We start from the raw sequence: 14,409 nt of genomic DNA, 5'->3' as shown, positions 1-14,409 counted from the left end.
ATTGCCAATTGAGATGGGTGGCTGGATTTAGGGATATGTGTGCCCTAGTAGAAGGAGGACTCATGACCACCTTTGTGTGCGCTTGCATGAGATACCCATTATCCGGTTGAGTATGCCTTAGTTTAGTGAGATTCTTTAGTGTGTATTTATATTTATTGATATATTATATATTTATGGCATGAGTTAACTAGAGATATATAAATATTGAAGTGTGTAGAATACAGAATAAGGTGTATCAAATTATGAAATGTCGAAAGAGAAGACAGGAATGATCGTGACAATAGCCATCATTATTTCCAAAGTATCTTGCATGTTCGTTATTATGTATGATCAATAGAGATCATTAGTGTTTGTGCAGTCACTTTCCATATTAAAGTGACTGTGGGGAGATATTTCTGCGAATAATATTGTGGGAGTACCAATGTTGTGTTAGAAGTTTATTTTCCATTTGGGGTCATAACTGGTAGGTTGATAAAATGGTTTATTCGTTATTGCGAGTACATGCATCAAAGAGGAGTCCTAGATAATATAGACAATTGAGAATAATAATTAATATTTTCAAAGTTTGTTTATACCAATGGTATGGCACAATTTAAGGATTTGTATTGTAATGGTGTAATTGGAGGGATAATATTGATTGTTGGGTCCTACACAAGCCATCCCGCCTCTCCATAAAAAATCTCTTTTTATCTTCGGATTCTTAGATAATTTTTAAGATCCACTTTCAAGTACTCAATTGATTCTTTTCCATCAGCTTGCTTTCCCATTAACTCATATGCATTATGAGCCACAACTCCTAAATCCAAAGCCAAGTCAACATCAATGGCCTGGACTGAGGAAATTCGTCGCTGGGACGGTATCATATGGCTACATTCATCATTTATGAATGGATGGTTGTGAGTTTCTATAAAATCATAAACTATGTACTTTGTCTTAGTCTTGTCATATTTAATAACCATTCGTGCACCGCAATTGGTTCATGTTTCAACCTGGGGAATCTTTCTAAATACATCCTGTTTGTTAAACCCCTTAAGAACCTCCTTGATACAAACTAACAACCTTGATGTAATTCTTCCATTAACTTTATTACTATACACCTTCCGGATGCTAAAACCAACTCGACCACTATATGCATTGTAACAATCATATGCCTCTTCTTCACTATCAAATTCCATAGTAAACCTTGGTTTCCATTTGATGACTTCTGGTTCTATAATAGAAATATTTTGTTTGTTTGTTGTGTTTTCAATATTATTACTTCCATCTGAATGGCTCAAATACAAAAGCTATAACATATCAAACAAACATTATACACATCCATTTCACATATGCATAATATTGAACTAACAAAAAAATTGAAAGTTCTACATCCCAAGTATGTTCTAACATTTATCACCAATGAAATTTAACATATATCTCATTGATTTCTTAGCATGTATCAAGCAAGTATATCCCTGATAAAACAGGGTCGCAAACCAAGATAAAAATCCTCTTTGTTGCAACAGTAGATATGTCCCAATCGATGAGGATAATTTGAGATACACGTTACGAAAATATTGGGATGCACGTAACGAAAATGTTGGGGATTCACTTTACAAAAATATTGAGATGTCTGTTAGGAAAATATTGGAATGTCAATAAGGAGAAAGTTGGGATGCACATGTTAGGATGTCGGTAAGGAGAAAGTTGGGATGCACATGTTGGGATGTTGGTAAGGAGAAAGTTGGGATGCACATAGGAAATTGTTGCGATGCAAGTAGGCTAACATCCAAACATTTTCGTAACATATATCCTAAACTATTTTCACCGGCTGGGACAGATATATTGTTGCGGCAAAGAGGATTTTGATCCTACAAACCAACCCAAACAAAACTTAACTTTGTTCCCTTAAAACATAATAAAATTAAATCACACTCCAATACTCACAAGCATAAATGATTGGTAAGAAATTGTTATTTGAAACATTCTCTTCCATCTTATCACATTCCTTTTTCGGCCACTCATGTAGTCTACAAATCCTCTTATTTTTTCTCCTCACAAACAAGCATTAAAACCCACAAATAAGTGCACAATAAAACCCTCCCACTCCAGAAGAAAATCTAAATAGACCTCTAGAGATGTTTGTATCTACTTTAAACCAAATAAGTTTACACATTAACCAAATCATTAAAATACAACATTAATTTACTATTTCTGGGTTTCTTCCACTTCTGTCCCTTTATTCTTAGTAATTATTTTTATTCTTCTGCCATTCATTTCTTCTGAAAATTAGAAATCGTACCTATTGTGCCTCTTTGCTCCGATGTTCCTCTTTAAATTTGGACAAAAATAACCTACTATATGAAGAAATAAGATGAAATTTATGAAAACACATGCAAGGAAAAATATAGCCTTGCTTCTAATTGGAAACAAATCAAAATTTGAATATTTTGGGAGAGAAGAAAGGCTGAATGGGCAGGATTTGTAATTTCAAATGGATTGCTGCAAATTCATAAGAAAGGGAAGGAGAACTCTTATTTCTCAACAGTGTGTGTGTGTGTGTGTGTGTATATATATATATACGAAAATTGTATATAAAACTAATACAGATTTTAACCTTCCTTAATTAATACTGTTCATTTAATCCGATGGAGAAAATAGGACACTGTACAACTGGAAAGGATCCTGATCCGTAAATCATAGCAGTAATTCCGTTTTACAAAGATAAAGACAAAACTATTGGGTAGCTCGTAGAGTAAATTTTTATTTATTTATTTATTTTTTTCATTCGTCCGTTTGGTGAGACAAAAATTAGTGGTGGAAAATTTTAAAGAAAAAATAAAAGCAAATGAAGTGAAAGTGAAAGTGAAAATTTTATTTATTTATTTTTTTCATTGTATTTTTTTGAAAGAAAATTGTATGAAAAAATTAGGTAATTATGAAAAGTGATTTTTTTCAAAATTTTGTTTTTTCTATGAATCAAAATTTTAAAACGTTTGAAATTTTTTTAATTTTTTACTTATTATTTTCTTTTTCTTTTTCCTAGTTTGGACTCACACACGGCCTCCACTGAGGTTCGAACCCCTGACCCCCCTTTGAAAGTAGGAGCCTTGTACCACTAGGCCACAGGCCTGTTGGTTTTACTTATTATTTTCATCTAACGAAATAATCACACGCATTCATTTTGTGTGATTAGGGACTAAGGGTGCACACGGTTTGGTTTGGACCAGTTTGAGAGTTTTTCGGAACCAAACCGATCTTAACGGTTCTAAAAAATCTAGAACCAAATCAGACCATTTGACCAAAAAACTAAACCGTGAGAAATCGGTTTGGTTTGGTTCGGTTCCACAAATTTTTTTTTCCTGCTACCGAAGTATAAATATATCAAAATTGCAAATGCACAATAATAAACCAAGTTAACCAACACATTCAGAACTGCTAATAATATATTCAGAACCTTTAATCCATTATTCTCTATGTTACTTCCGGAACTGAAGTGAATACATTCAGAATTATTAATAACCTAATACATTGAAAATTACTAATTCAACAACAAACATTTAGCCACAATCCAGAAAACCAGCTAGCATAAATCAATAAAAAATAAGAATCATCTAATAAGTTGATAAAACCTAAGAATTAAGAGTGGACCGTAGGATTGATAGTTGTTACAAACTTCTAAGTGATTTGGATTGTAGGATTATATTATATTATATTATATGTAAAATTTAACACACGCATGTATATATAACACTAAACGGTTCGGTTCGGTCCAATTCGGTCCTAAAAGACCTCAAATCATAACCAAACTGTATCTTTACTGTTTCACAAATTTGGAACCATGACCGAACTAAACCGTTAGCAAACCGAACCAAACTATTCGGTTCGGTCTGATCCGGTTTGGATTTTCAGTTTGACCAGATTTTTGTGTACCCCTATTAGGAACTTAAATCGCATTTTTTTTCTTTTTTCCTTAGAGCATGTGTATCGACCCGATAATATACGCACCAGTTAAGTCAGGAGTGTAGTTTGAAAGCGAAACCTCAATTTAAATAACATTAATGGTTAAAATTTTTGAATGTTGGATTCATGGTTAAATTGAAGTAAGGTATGATATTCACTTTATCCTACAAAGGAACTACTAGCCAAGACAAATTCAACAAAACCGAACTACCAGCCAAGGCAATCTATTATAAGCATTTTACTCATCTATTTTTATGGGAAAAAAAAATTACAGGACAATTATTAAGCTAGTGTTATTTTAACTATGACCTAACAGATGAATTTTCAACCATTAATAAAATTTAAAAGTTAGTAAGTCTTTTAGAGTAAAAATTTAGTACATTAAGTGTTTAGGGTTAAAAGTTAGTAAAACTTAAAAGAATAAAAGAATAAAGAAAATATAAATAATGTACATATATAACTTTTATATATAAATTTGAACAAATTAGATCGGTCAGTGGATCGGATCGACTTTTTAGCCTCATGATTTTGTTACGGATTGATAAATAATTTAACCATGAGGTTAGAAAACGATCCTATCCACACGGATTGGATTTAGATCGGATCAGTTTCACGAAATTAACGAATCAAATGAACATCCTTAGTACATGCTAACGAATCAAATGAACATCCTTAGTACATGCGACAAATAAGTTGACCAAAACTTAGATGAAAAGAAGTAATTAAAAATGATTTTAAAAAATTAAATTTTGAAGGAAACATAGCATATAATAGAAAAGAATGATAAAAAAAATAAAAATAAAAAAATAAAATAAAATTTGATAAAAAAAGGTTTTTTTTTTTTTTTTTTTAGTTAAAAAAAATCATGTAAAGGACCTATTCGGACCAGGCTCGTTTGGCAAACACTTTAAAAAACAAACTTAATTAAAGTTCATACTACAATTGATTGGAGTCCAAACTATTCATGAACTCCACCCTTTTGCAGCCCATGTTGCCACAATCTAAATATACTTTTAACAAACATTTTACTTATTATTTACTTTTAACCTTCGCAAGTAATTCCCACACCCATTTTATGCCCATGATCAATCTTCTAATTTAGAAGGTAGATGAGATAATTCCGGGGCTCTATAGTCCACCGCAGCATTTTAAAGGTATAAACTCGAGTGAGAGAGTTTAGTATCCATCCAAAAATACACACACCATTACAAACGAAGAAAAGAGCACCTCCACAAGACATAGGATAATATTGAACTATTATAAACAATACAGTGAGCACAAAATTGAAGTTGTTCTATACTCCTCCAAACCACCATAAAAAGAAAAATTATCATCTTCAAATCTGGTATGAGTAATAATACTCTGCTCTACTACAACATCCATAGCCACAACTACAAGAAAGCCACATCTCTCAATCTGACAAACCAAGTACTTTTAAGTATCTGATCAACCAGTCCAAGCTACTGGACACAATTTATGGGGAAAAAAATTATCGAAAAGAAGGAAGATTTACCGAGACCCTCAGTTGTATTTGAATTTCACGTCTTTTGCCGGAAGGGGCAGTTAATACATTTGCCATCCTTGAAAGAGAGCACACCACAGAAGATCAAGAGAACATTACAGAAGAAAAAATGTGAACTTGGAAGCTCAACTAAATGCCAAACATTAGATCCATGATTTTGGACACCATAGACTTTGCAGGGGTGGCAATGGTCCCAGCTGAATGCCGAGCACCGCTGCTACCATTTTGAAGATAGTAAGGGTGAGGAGAGGCCCTCAAAGGGTGGGGCTCTATGCTTTTATTGGGTGGTGAAAGAGGTAAAGTCATGAATCCTTTATTATTAAGCCTTTCGTTCAGAGCCGGGCGTTGTACTGGATCCACTGGCTTCACTCCAACGATGAGTACTCCATTTATTTGCATCCCATTCCTGCTGAGAGCTTTCTGCGCATCAGATCGACTCTACACCAGCAAAGAAGTAAATATATAAATAACTGTTATACTACTGCAAAACAAAACCACTTAATTCACAATCAACAGCTACTATTGGCAGGGAATAGTAAAATAGGGCAAATGCAGCAAATTCGAATGTTCTTCAAGATCTATGTTAAATACTTCAAATGTAGGTGAAGCACCCATCTCAGACATACAATACTCAGACATGGGTATGGAATGTGTTCCACACTTTTGGCTGGACATGCACATAAAAAACAAATTACACTACTCAATTTTATAAAATTATTACCTCAGAATTTAGTGACATGCCTATATTAAACACAATATTACATAAAGACATTATTTTAAATATAATTAACAGTTTGAAAATGGTAGTTAAATATAATATAATAAGCAAGAAAAATATACAAATATAAAATGTTATATACAAAAATATATGTATATACATAGGGAAAGTTTCATTTTTTCTGGCGACTTCCGTATTTACCGACATCTGTATTTGCCAACGTCTCTCTCTTGCCTCCTCTTCTCCATCTTCTACCAGTAGTAGTACATGGAAGCTCCTCACCACCGATTGCAGCTCCTTTCCATCAACATCAAGACCTTGTCGCCGCGCAGACGGCAATCGATGCACCCCTCCTCTACCCCAAGCTCGCAACCACCTCCTTCTTCCCCCACTCAATTGAACAATATCCGACAAATTATGTGGATATAGTACCAGACTTCTGACAAGTGCTTTGATTTTAAAAGACACAGTTTTCAAATAAGATCATTGAAGTGCTCATTAAGAACATATGGAGAACCCAACATCTTTCAGCCTCATAAAGAAGTAGGCCAGATCCAACTCCGCTCACAAAAATTCAAACAATAAATAAAAGAAACCATTGGAATGGAATCATTTTGTGCCTACAAATATGATATCCTGAATAAATAGAATTCAAGATTGTTATTCCACAAAATTCAAGATGTTCTTCGTAAAAGACCAATAGTACTTCAAAATCCACAACCTATAAAACCCTAAACCCTTGATAATGGAACTGAAAAAATCACACAGAGAGAACTAGAGATAGGAAAAAGTGTGCTCTGGGGCAACGGTGCGAGTTGTCTTCTCCAAAGCCTTGTCATCTTCGTTGTGGGCTTGACGCCGACAGCAGTAGTGGTTCTATGAAAGGGTTTCTGATGGTATCAGTTGACTAATTTTTTTGTATGTCTTAGATTCATAGCAGGATTTATTACGGCATGTTTATATTTGTATTTGATTGGGTGAATTTAACAGATTTGAGTTGGCGTCCATGAATGCTTTGTGCAGGCATCATCTTCCTCTTAATGGAAAGCGAAGAGAGAGTGAGAGTTGTATATAGTGTACAGTTAAAAATTATATGTATATATATGTATTTTTTTATTTTTTTTTAAAATATACCATAAGGGTACTTTAGTCATCTTATTGTTCAGTTAGTCCCAAATTGAATATTTGTCCTTATTTGCACAAATTGAAAATGTAGGGGGTTTTACGAACGCCAGGGAGCTCTTTGCACATTTTGTATATAACGAGTGTGTTTTATGCACTTTACCCAACTTAAAAGTAACATAATAATTTTACTTGTCAAAAAAAAAGGTAACATAATAATTTTAAATAATATGAATATTTAACAGGCTGTGTCCTTTGATTAGCGGGTATGACAAATCTGAAGCTTGTATGGATAAACATGTACTCGAGATACATGTAACATAGTTCAAGATGACTACTGAAGGAAAAAACACAATTCTGTGCACAAATGAACACAAGTCATCTACATCATATACATGGCAAATATCACATTTGAAAACACTTGAACCTGATAAAGAATTTCTCATTACTTTGTGCTGGCACAGGGCTGAATGAAACCCCTAAATATTATAGCAGATAATTTTGAAATTAAATAGCCAGTAATCATTATTATATTACTGCTGCTGCAGTATTGAACTCTAAATGCAAAAATGTAGATCACATAAATCTTTTTGATATCACATAATTATAGCATCTAAGCTTTGCTCTTCAGGAAGTTTGTGTCCTCAACCTGAGATAATCCTTTACAAACAAGTTGAAACCCATAGCCAAAGTATTAAAAAAATTAGCTGCAGCAACCTTTTTTTTTTCAGTTATTATAGTAAAAAAATTACTTTTTAAATAAATGATCAAAGAAAAATAATATCTGCTAAATAAAATTAAATATTTCCCATGCTAATTAAATAAATTATATAAACTGACTAAGAAACACCAACCGAACTAAATCCATTTCACCAAAAGGGTTAACACTCCAACTCAAAAACTTAGGGGAACAAAGGAGGGGGACTGGGTCAACTTTTTCTACTTGCAGCATCATTTGGACCCGCGAACACGCCTCCCCGCTCACTTCCACTTGTGAGCCTACCATTTTCCCCCGCGCCTCTTATTGGAAATTTGGTTATTCCTTTCAAGAAGCCCCTTCCGGAGACATCAATAGTAGCAGTTTTTCCATTCTATATATATATACACAATGCTTCTCAAACCCCCAATCCAAAACCCCACACACACACACACATATATATATATATATATATCACCGCCACCCCCACCACTTCTACCACCATCCTCGCCACCCAATCGGGACCCACAACAAACCCAATCGCAAGACGATCTTAGTTGAACCCACGGCGAACCCAATTGATCAATCAAACCCAATTCATATATATATTATACACACACAGTACCTCTCAAACACCCAATTCGAAACCCCATATATATATATATCACTGCCACACCCACCACTTCTACCACCATCATCGCCACCCAATCGTACCCACGACGAACCCAATCACACCCATGACGAACCCAATCGAACCAAGAGAACCTCAAATTGAACCCAATCCATATATGTATGTGTGTGTGTGTGTGTGTCAGTGCCTCTCAAACCCCCAATCCGAAACCCCATACATATATATAAATATATGCGCACAGGTTTCGCTCTCTTGTGATGAGAAGTGAATTGAGAAGGACACCTAGTGTTGTGATGAGGGTGAGGGAGACGACTGTTGTGATCGTCCTTTTATGGGGTTCTTTTTCCAGATTTTTTGAGGTTTGATTAGTTGGGTTTTTGACGGTACTAATGGGGGACTCCAATCAGATTTTACACACGGTGGGTGAGTGGTGGTGGCAGTGGTTGGAAGGTGGGTCTTGGTTGTTGGCGGCGGTGGTAGGTGGAGAGGAGAGAGAGCACAGATGTAGGGAGGAGAATATTTTATTGGGCAAATATGTCATTTTATAAATCATAATTTTTATTGCTAAAATAATGGGGTAAAAGGGTAAAGTCACCCCAAAATAAAGTACTCCAAATCGTCCCTGCGCGCCCGCCGGGGGGGGTGGGGAAGCGGTAGTGGAGTTTTCTCTACTTGTAATTAGGCCCAACTACCATCCTATTCTGTTTTACCCTTGTAATTATCCAGTAACGAACAAACAAAGCTGGTTTTTCCGGCAACATAAAAAAAAAAAAATGAAAGTAAATAAAAATAAAATAAGAAAAGGAACATAACTCTAAATCGACACTAAAAATAAGATATGCCTACAAAGAAGTAGAGCACCGTGAGAACTCAAAAGCGCTATTTGAACACAATTAAAGGCAAACCCAATGCACGAGGGTCCTGCCATTGTGGGGCCAGGGGAGGTTCAAATACTAAGATGTACGAAGTCTTACCTCCACATGTAGAGAGGCTGTTTTTGTGTTTCAAACCTGTGACCTCTATGTCACAATGAAGCAGCCTTACCATTGTGCCAAGACTCGCCCTCTATTTCAACACAAAATTAAATATAAATAAATAAATTCATTCCACCTTGCTGAAGTTTGTAGTTCCCAGTAAGACCTTTTTTTTTTTTATTTCTTATTTAGCTTTGTGAAGATGACCACTTCTCTCATCTACCACCTTGATTTTTTTTATTCCCATTTTTGCATATAATTCTTGAAAGGATATCTTGCAAGGTTTTTTCGTACAAAAGATAAAGGACCTTTTCCAAGTAGGTTAAGATTGAACAACTGTTTACTTGCTGAACTTCTTGCTTCCCCACAAAACTTTTCTAACTACATGAATATGATTATTCATTGCATCTACCACCTTTATGTTAGAATTTACTTGCCATTTCCCATTTATTTCTTTTTTGACAAGTCATTTCACATATATTTTCACATATATTGCTAAGTAATGAAGATAACTGATCACGGGAATTTTTGTTTCCAAGAAGAGATTTTCTGATTAGTTACATGAACGTGACAATTCATCACATTTACCAACTTCTCATCAGTTTTTATTTACTTTCTTCACATATTTCTAGGTTATAAAATTGACTTGCATGATTTTTAATTGAAAAAAATGGGTACGCACAGAAAGATAACACAAAATAGATAAGAATCTTTAATATGAATGTTGAATGAAAGAAATGCAACTTGAGTGGATCAAACTTGACATTATGGAGGAACATAAGAACCTGATACAGAATGTGCATCCAATTAGCATCTCTTGGGCCTGGAACATGTTTCAAAATCACACCGCATTTTTCAAACTCCCGCAAAACTAAATTGGTGTCCCCTGGGGAAAATCTGAAAATGAAGATTGAAAAACAGTTTTACAGGTTTAGAACATATATAAATGACTGAAAATAGTAACTGTTGCTAATTAAAAAATAAAGCTGATGTAGAATAAAATGTGGGGGATGATACTAGAAGCACAAGTTTACTGATGTTCATGAATCAAAAATTAGAAAACGCTAGCATGGCATGTGATTCACACCTACAAGCATGATTAACCTAAATTAAAGTATATGCATCAATTGTATATTATTGGTTCTACAAATCCTTTCACTCCCCTATAAATTTGATTGTATCAAGACCATTTCCTAGATACAGCTCCATTATCCATCAACTATTTCCTAGATACAGCTCTGTTATCCATCGGCTTGTGATTGCAACTTGTTGAGCCTCGCATTATCAGGAAGTACCATTTCTCCTATACCAGCCTTCTCAACTTGAAAGTGGAAAATTTTCTTGGTTAGTGCCTAGTGGTTATTACAACCAACTTGTGAAACGAGAAAAATCTATTTGGCATCACAGGTAATGTCAAGACTAATATTATGTTAACTAGAGTTGCTCAAGAAAGCTCAGCATACCAGACTGATTGAGAAACCACTTAAAAACAATATTAGCTTAGAGTGTTGGCAACAACAGAGACACAATTGGTGTGAGAAAATCACTAGACTATTGAAATGGGGCCATATCATGAGCTGAGTTGAGAACAAAGTTTTTTATTATCTTATACTCAAAATTTCAATAATGAAAGTTAAATTGTTCAGGTTTTATGACAAAGTTTTAACATGTGATGCTACTTCAAAAATAAGAAAATTATAAATCCCATAACCAATCAAGTACACAACTGGAATAGTTAAGCATTTAACAGATTATAAGATTCTCCTGCTATCCTTAAATTAATAGGGTCACAAGCCAGTGTGGTTCCCTTTAATTGAGACTGGGAGGCTAAAATGGTTATAGACCTAACCTTTGGCCTCCTAATTGCACAAACTACTACTATCAGGATTTGAATTCGAGTTCTCCTTCTACAATTCTCGATCTAATTTTCACCTAAAAACTACTAGGCTAACAGTTGGGAGTTCCAAGGACAAATGGTTTCCCTTGAGAAACAGTTGAAAGAAACTCTCACAGAACTATTAACACCTAACACCCTTAAAATCAAAGACATAAGAGGACATAAGAGAACTAGGAAAAAGAAAAGACATAAGAGGACCTCCTCAATTTTATTGATGAAATTCTTCCTATCTTCAAACACACTTGCATACCTTTCAAATACAATGAAATGGCCAAAAAGCGCCAACTTCCAATCATAAATAATTATACATATCTCTCCCATAAAATTCCAAAGCAAAGGAGTGCAACTGATAGTCCAAACTCCAAAGGGGATGAAATGCCCCCATTTGAATTCTCATCTCGTTTGAAGGCACAATAACAGTTAAAATAAAGTCATTACAAAATCTAACAAAAGTAATTTAGAACTTAAAAATAAATAAAGAAATAATAGAACACAGGAGAAAAATAAGAGAAAACAAAAGAGTTAAAAAAAAAAAAAAGAGAGAGAGAGTAAAGTGTATGATCTCATTTCACAATATCCTATAACAGATTGCATGTACATGTTTTTATTTTTAAGAAGAACCAAAAAAAAAAACAAAAAAATAGGACTCCATTGACTGTCATGTAAAACACCATGTAACTTCTTCATCTGCAAGAAGCATCCATAGCATACGCCCTCTAAGTGGAGAAAGATATTGGTCTACTTGAAGTTAATACCATCAAGGAAAAGGCAAATTTCCACACAAGAAATATAGGAAAACAAATTAGTAACAGATGCCTTATCTGAAAGGGGATGGATTGTCAAATGCCTTTAACAGATTGGCATTGCAAACTACATTAATTGCTAATTTGTTTGCAACCAGGCATTTTATCATCATCAAGCATAATAGTACCATATAATTTTGTAACAACTTGTCATGATTGTTCGGCAAAATTAAGCATCTATATGAGAACTGTCTAAACACAAATGTTAATGGACCAAAGGCAACATATAAATAAATAAAAATATAAATTTAAAACAATACCCATAAACAGTAACCCATTCTTCTTCATCAAGGTTTCCAACAGGCAATGAATTCCTCTGCATCTCTGGCCTTGCAACCTCCCTCGGGGGCGGAAGTGTGATCAAAGCGCCAGGCTGAACCACTCCCTCGACAGGTGAACCCTTCCCCTTATCGTCTTGCTCACCACGACCACCACTCTTGGATGGTGACCACCAACTCAAACTAGGCACAGTCCCCTGTTGATTCTGCTGCTGCCAACCCATTACAGCATACGAAGTGCTTGCCTCAGACTTGCTTTTCGGAGTCAAAAAGTCCCTGCCCGAGCTCTGCACCGGCGTTCTGGGGTCCGACTTGACTTCTGGTGATACCGGGTAGTCCAGAATTCCAGATTCCGGCGAGAAGTCAGAGCGGTCTTCGAGGGTGAACACTGGCGGAGGTGGAAGATCGGAATTGGCAAAATTCTCACGCCATAGAGCTGAAACAGCCGCAGCTTGACCTGGAGTTGTGAATTTTCCACTTCCTCCTCTACGAGCAGAAACCGGTGTGGCCAAATCATGGAAAAACAGCGATTGCCTTCCAGATTTGGGGGTTCTCTGTACTGTGGTGCTCATTTTTCTTTAATTTTACTACAAATTAAGAGTGATAAAAAAGAAAATAACACACAATTTACACACACATGTATTTATATAACATATATGCAAAACAATTATAAATCACATATATAAAATTTGAAGAAGACGTACCTATGCAAAGCCTAGCTAAGTAGCTGATATTTGTTTGAAATGACGTGTGTGTGTGTGTGTGAAAACATGTATAAACACCTATATAAAAAATGAAGAACACATACCTGTGCAAAATCACAGCTCGGAAGCTAATATTTGTTAACAATAGGAGTGTGAAACCTCCTGCCCTACACGTTAGAGAGCAGAGCGGACCAAATAAAACCCTAAAATTGCGAAGCTCGTCAACTCAAATTGCTGGGTAGTGTAAGTGTGCGGATGTTAAAATGATTTGGGTAAATTACACAGACCTGCCTTATCATTTGTCATCATTATAGGAACTACCTCTATAATTTGAGAAATTACACAGACATCCTAAAAAAGAAACATTGTTACACAGACCTTCCCTCACGGTGATCGATCGTCAAATGCACTAACGGACCTGCCTAATTTACTTAAGGGTTCGTTTGGTTAGCATGAAGCAGATAGAAAGAAAAATAAACAAAAAAAATTTAAATTTATTAGGGGGTTTGGTTAGCGTGAAAAAAATTTTAGAAGTAATTTTCTCGCAACCGCTTAATTTTCCACAAAATGCTTCTCGCAAAAAATACAGAGAAATTTTACTTTCCCGTAAAAATGACGCCTTCATATCTCAGTTTCCTATTATGCCCATGCCACTTCTTCCACAAACTTCATTAATAGGTTAGTTCCCTTCTATTGTAAATTGCTTATATAATAATGTAATACTATTTTGATTGTATATAGTTTTATACATGCATACAAAATTAAAATTTTATTATATTTTTTTCTTTTCATAATTAATAATGATTTAGAGTGATATATATATATATAATCCTAATTTTTCACCCAATACTCTGCTTAGATTTATTTATATTAAGCAGAATATTGGGTGAAAAATTAGAATTGGTGTCTCTACGCATACAATTTACAATTTAATTCGTACATGTACTTTTTTAAATATAGACTTCTCTCGACTTTAGGACTCTAAGTAATTAGATGTGGCAAACTAATTTAATTTTAATTATACATATATTAGATGTATCAAACTAATTTTGTTGAAGCATTGCATTGTATTTCGTTTAGGCTCAACTTTTTTCTTTTTCTTTTTTAATTTAAAAAAAGTC

At 34.6% G+C, this 14,409-nt stretch overlaps 1 protein-coding gene across 1 annotated transcript; it reads right to left on the bottom strand.

Annotated features, from left to right (window-relative positions):
- Window positions 1–5,170: 5,170 nt before the first annotated feature.
- On the bottom strand, window positions 5,171–13,543 carry LOC132283315 (nuclear pore complex protein NUP35). Its single transcript, XM_059785255.1, has 4 exons — window positions 13,393–13,543; window positions 12,567–13,171; window positions 10,392–10,503; window positions 5,171–5,902 (listed from the first exon to the last, which is right to left on the bottom strand). Exons 2-4 carry the CDS (start codon window positions 13,154–13,156, stop codon window positions 5,594–5,596), a joined length of 1,011 nt encoding a protein of 336 aa, XP_059641238.1. The 5' UTR covers window positions 13,157–13,171; window positions 13,393–13,543; the 3' UTR covers window positions 5,171–5,593.
- Between the last annotated feature and the right edge of the window lie 866 nt (window positions 13,544–14,409).

Source organism: Cornus florida, unplaced genomic scaffold (assembly GCF_030987335.1).
Source record: "Cornus florida cultivar Cherokee Brave unplaced genomic scaffold, ASM3098733v1 CherokeeBrave_3.0.0_Hap2_Chr11, whole genome shotgun sequence".
NCBI classification, from domain to species: Eukaryota; Viridiplantae; Streptophyta; class Magnoliopsida; order Cornales; family Cornaceae; genus Cornus; species Cornus florida.
The sequence above is the reverse complement of the archived record's forward strand: the minus strand, read 5'-3'. Positions and strand labels throughout refer to the sequence as shown.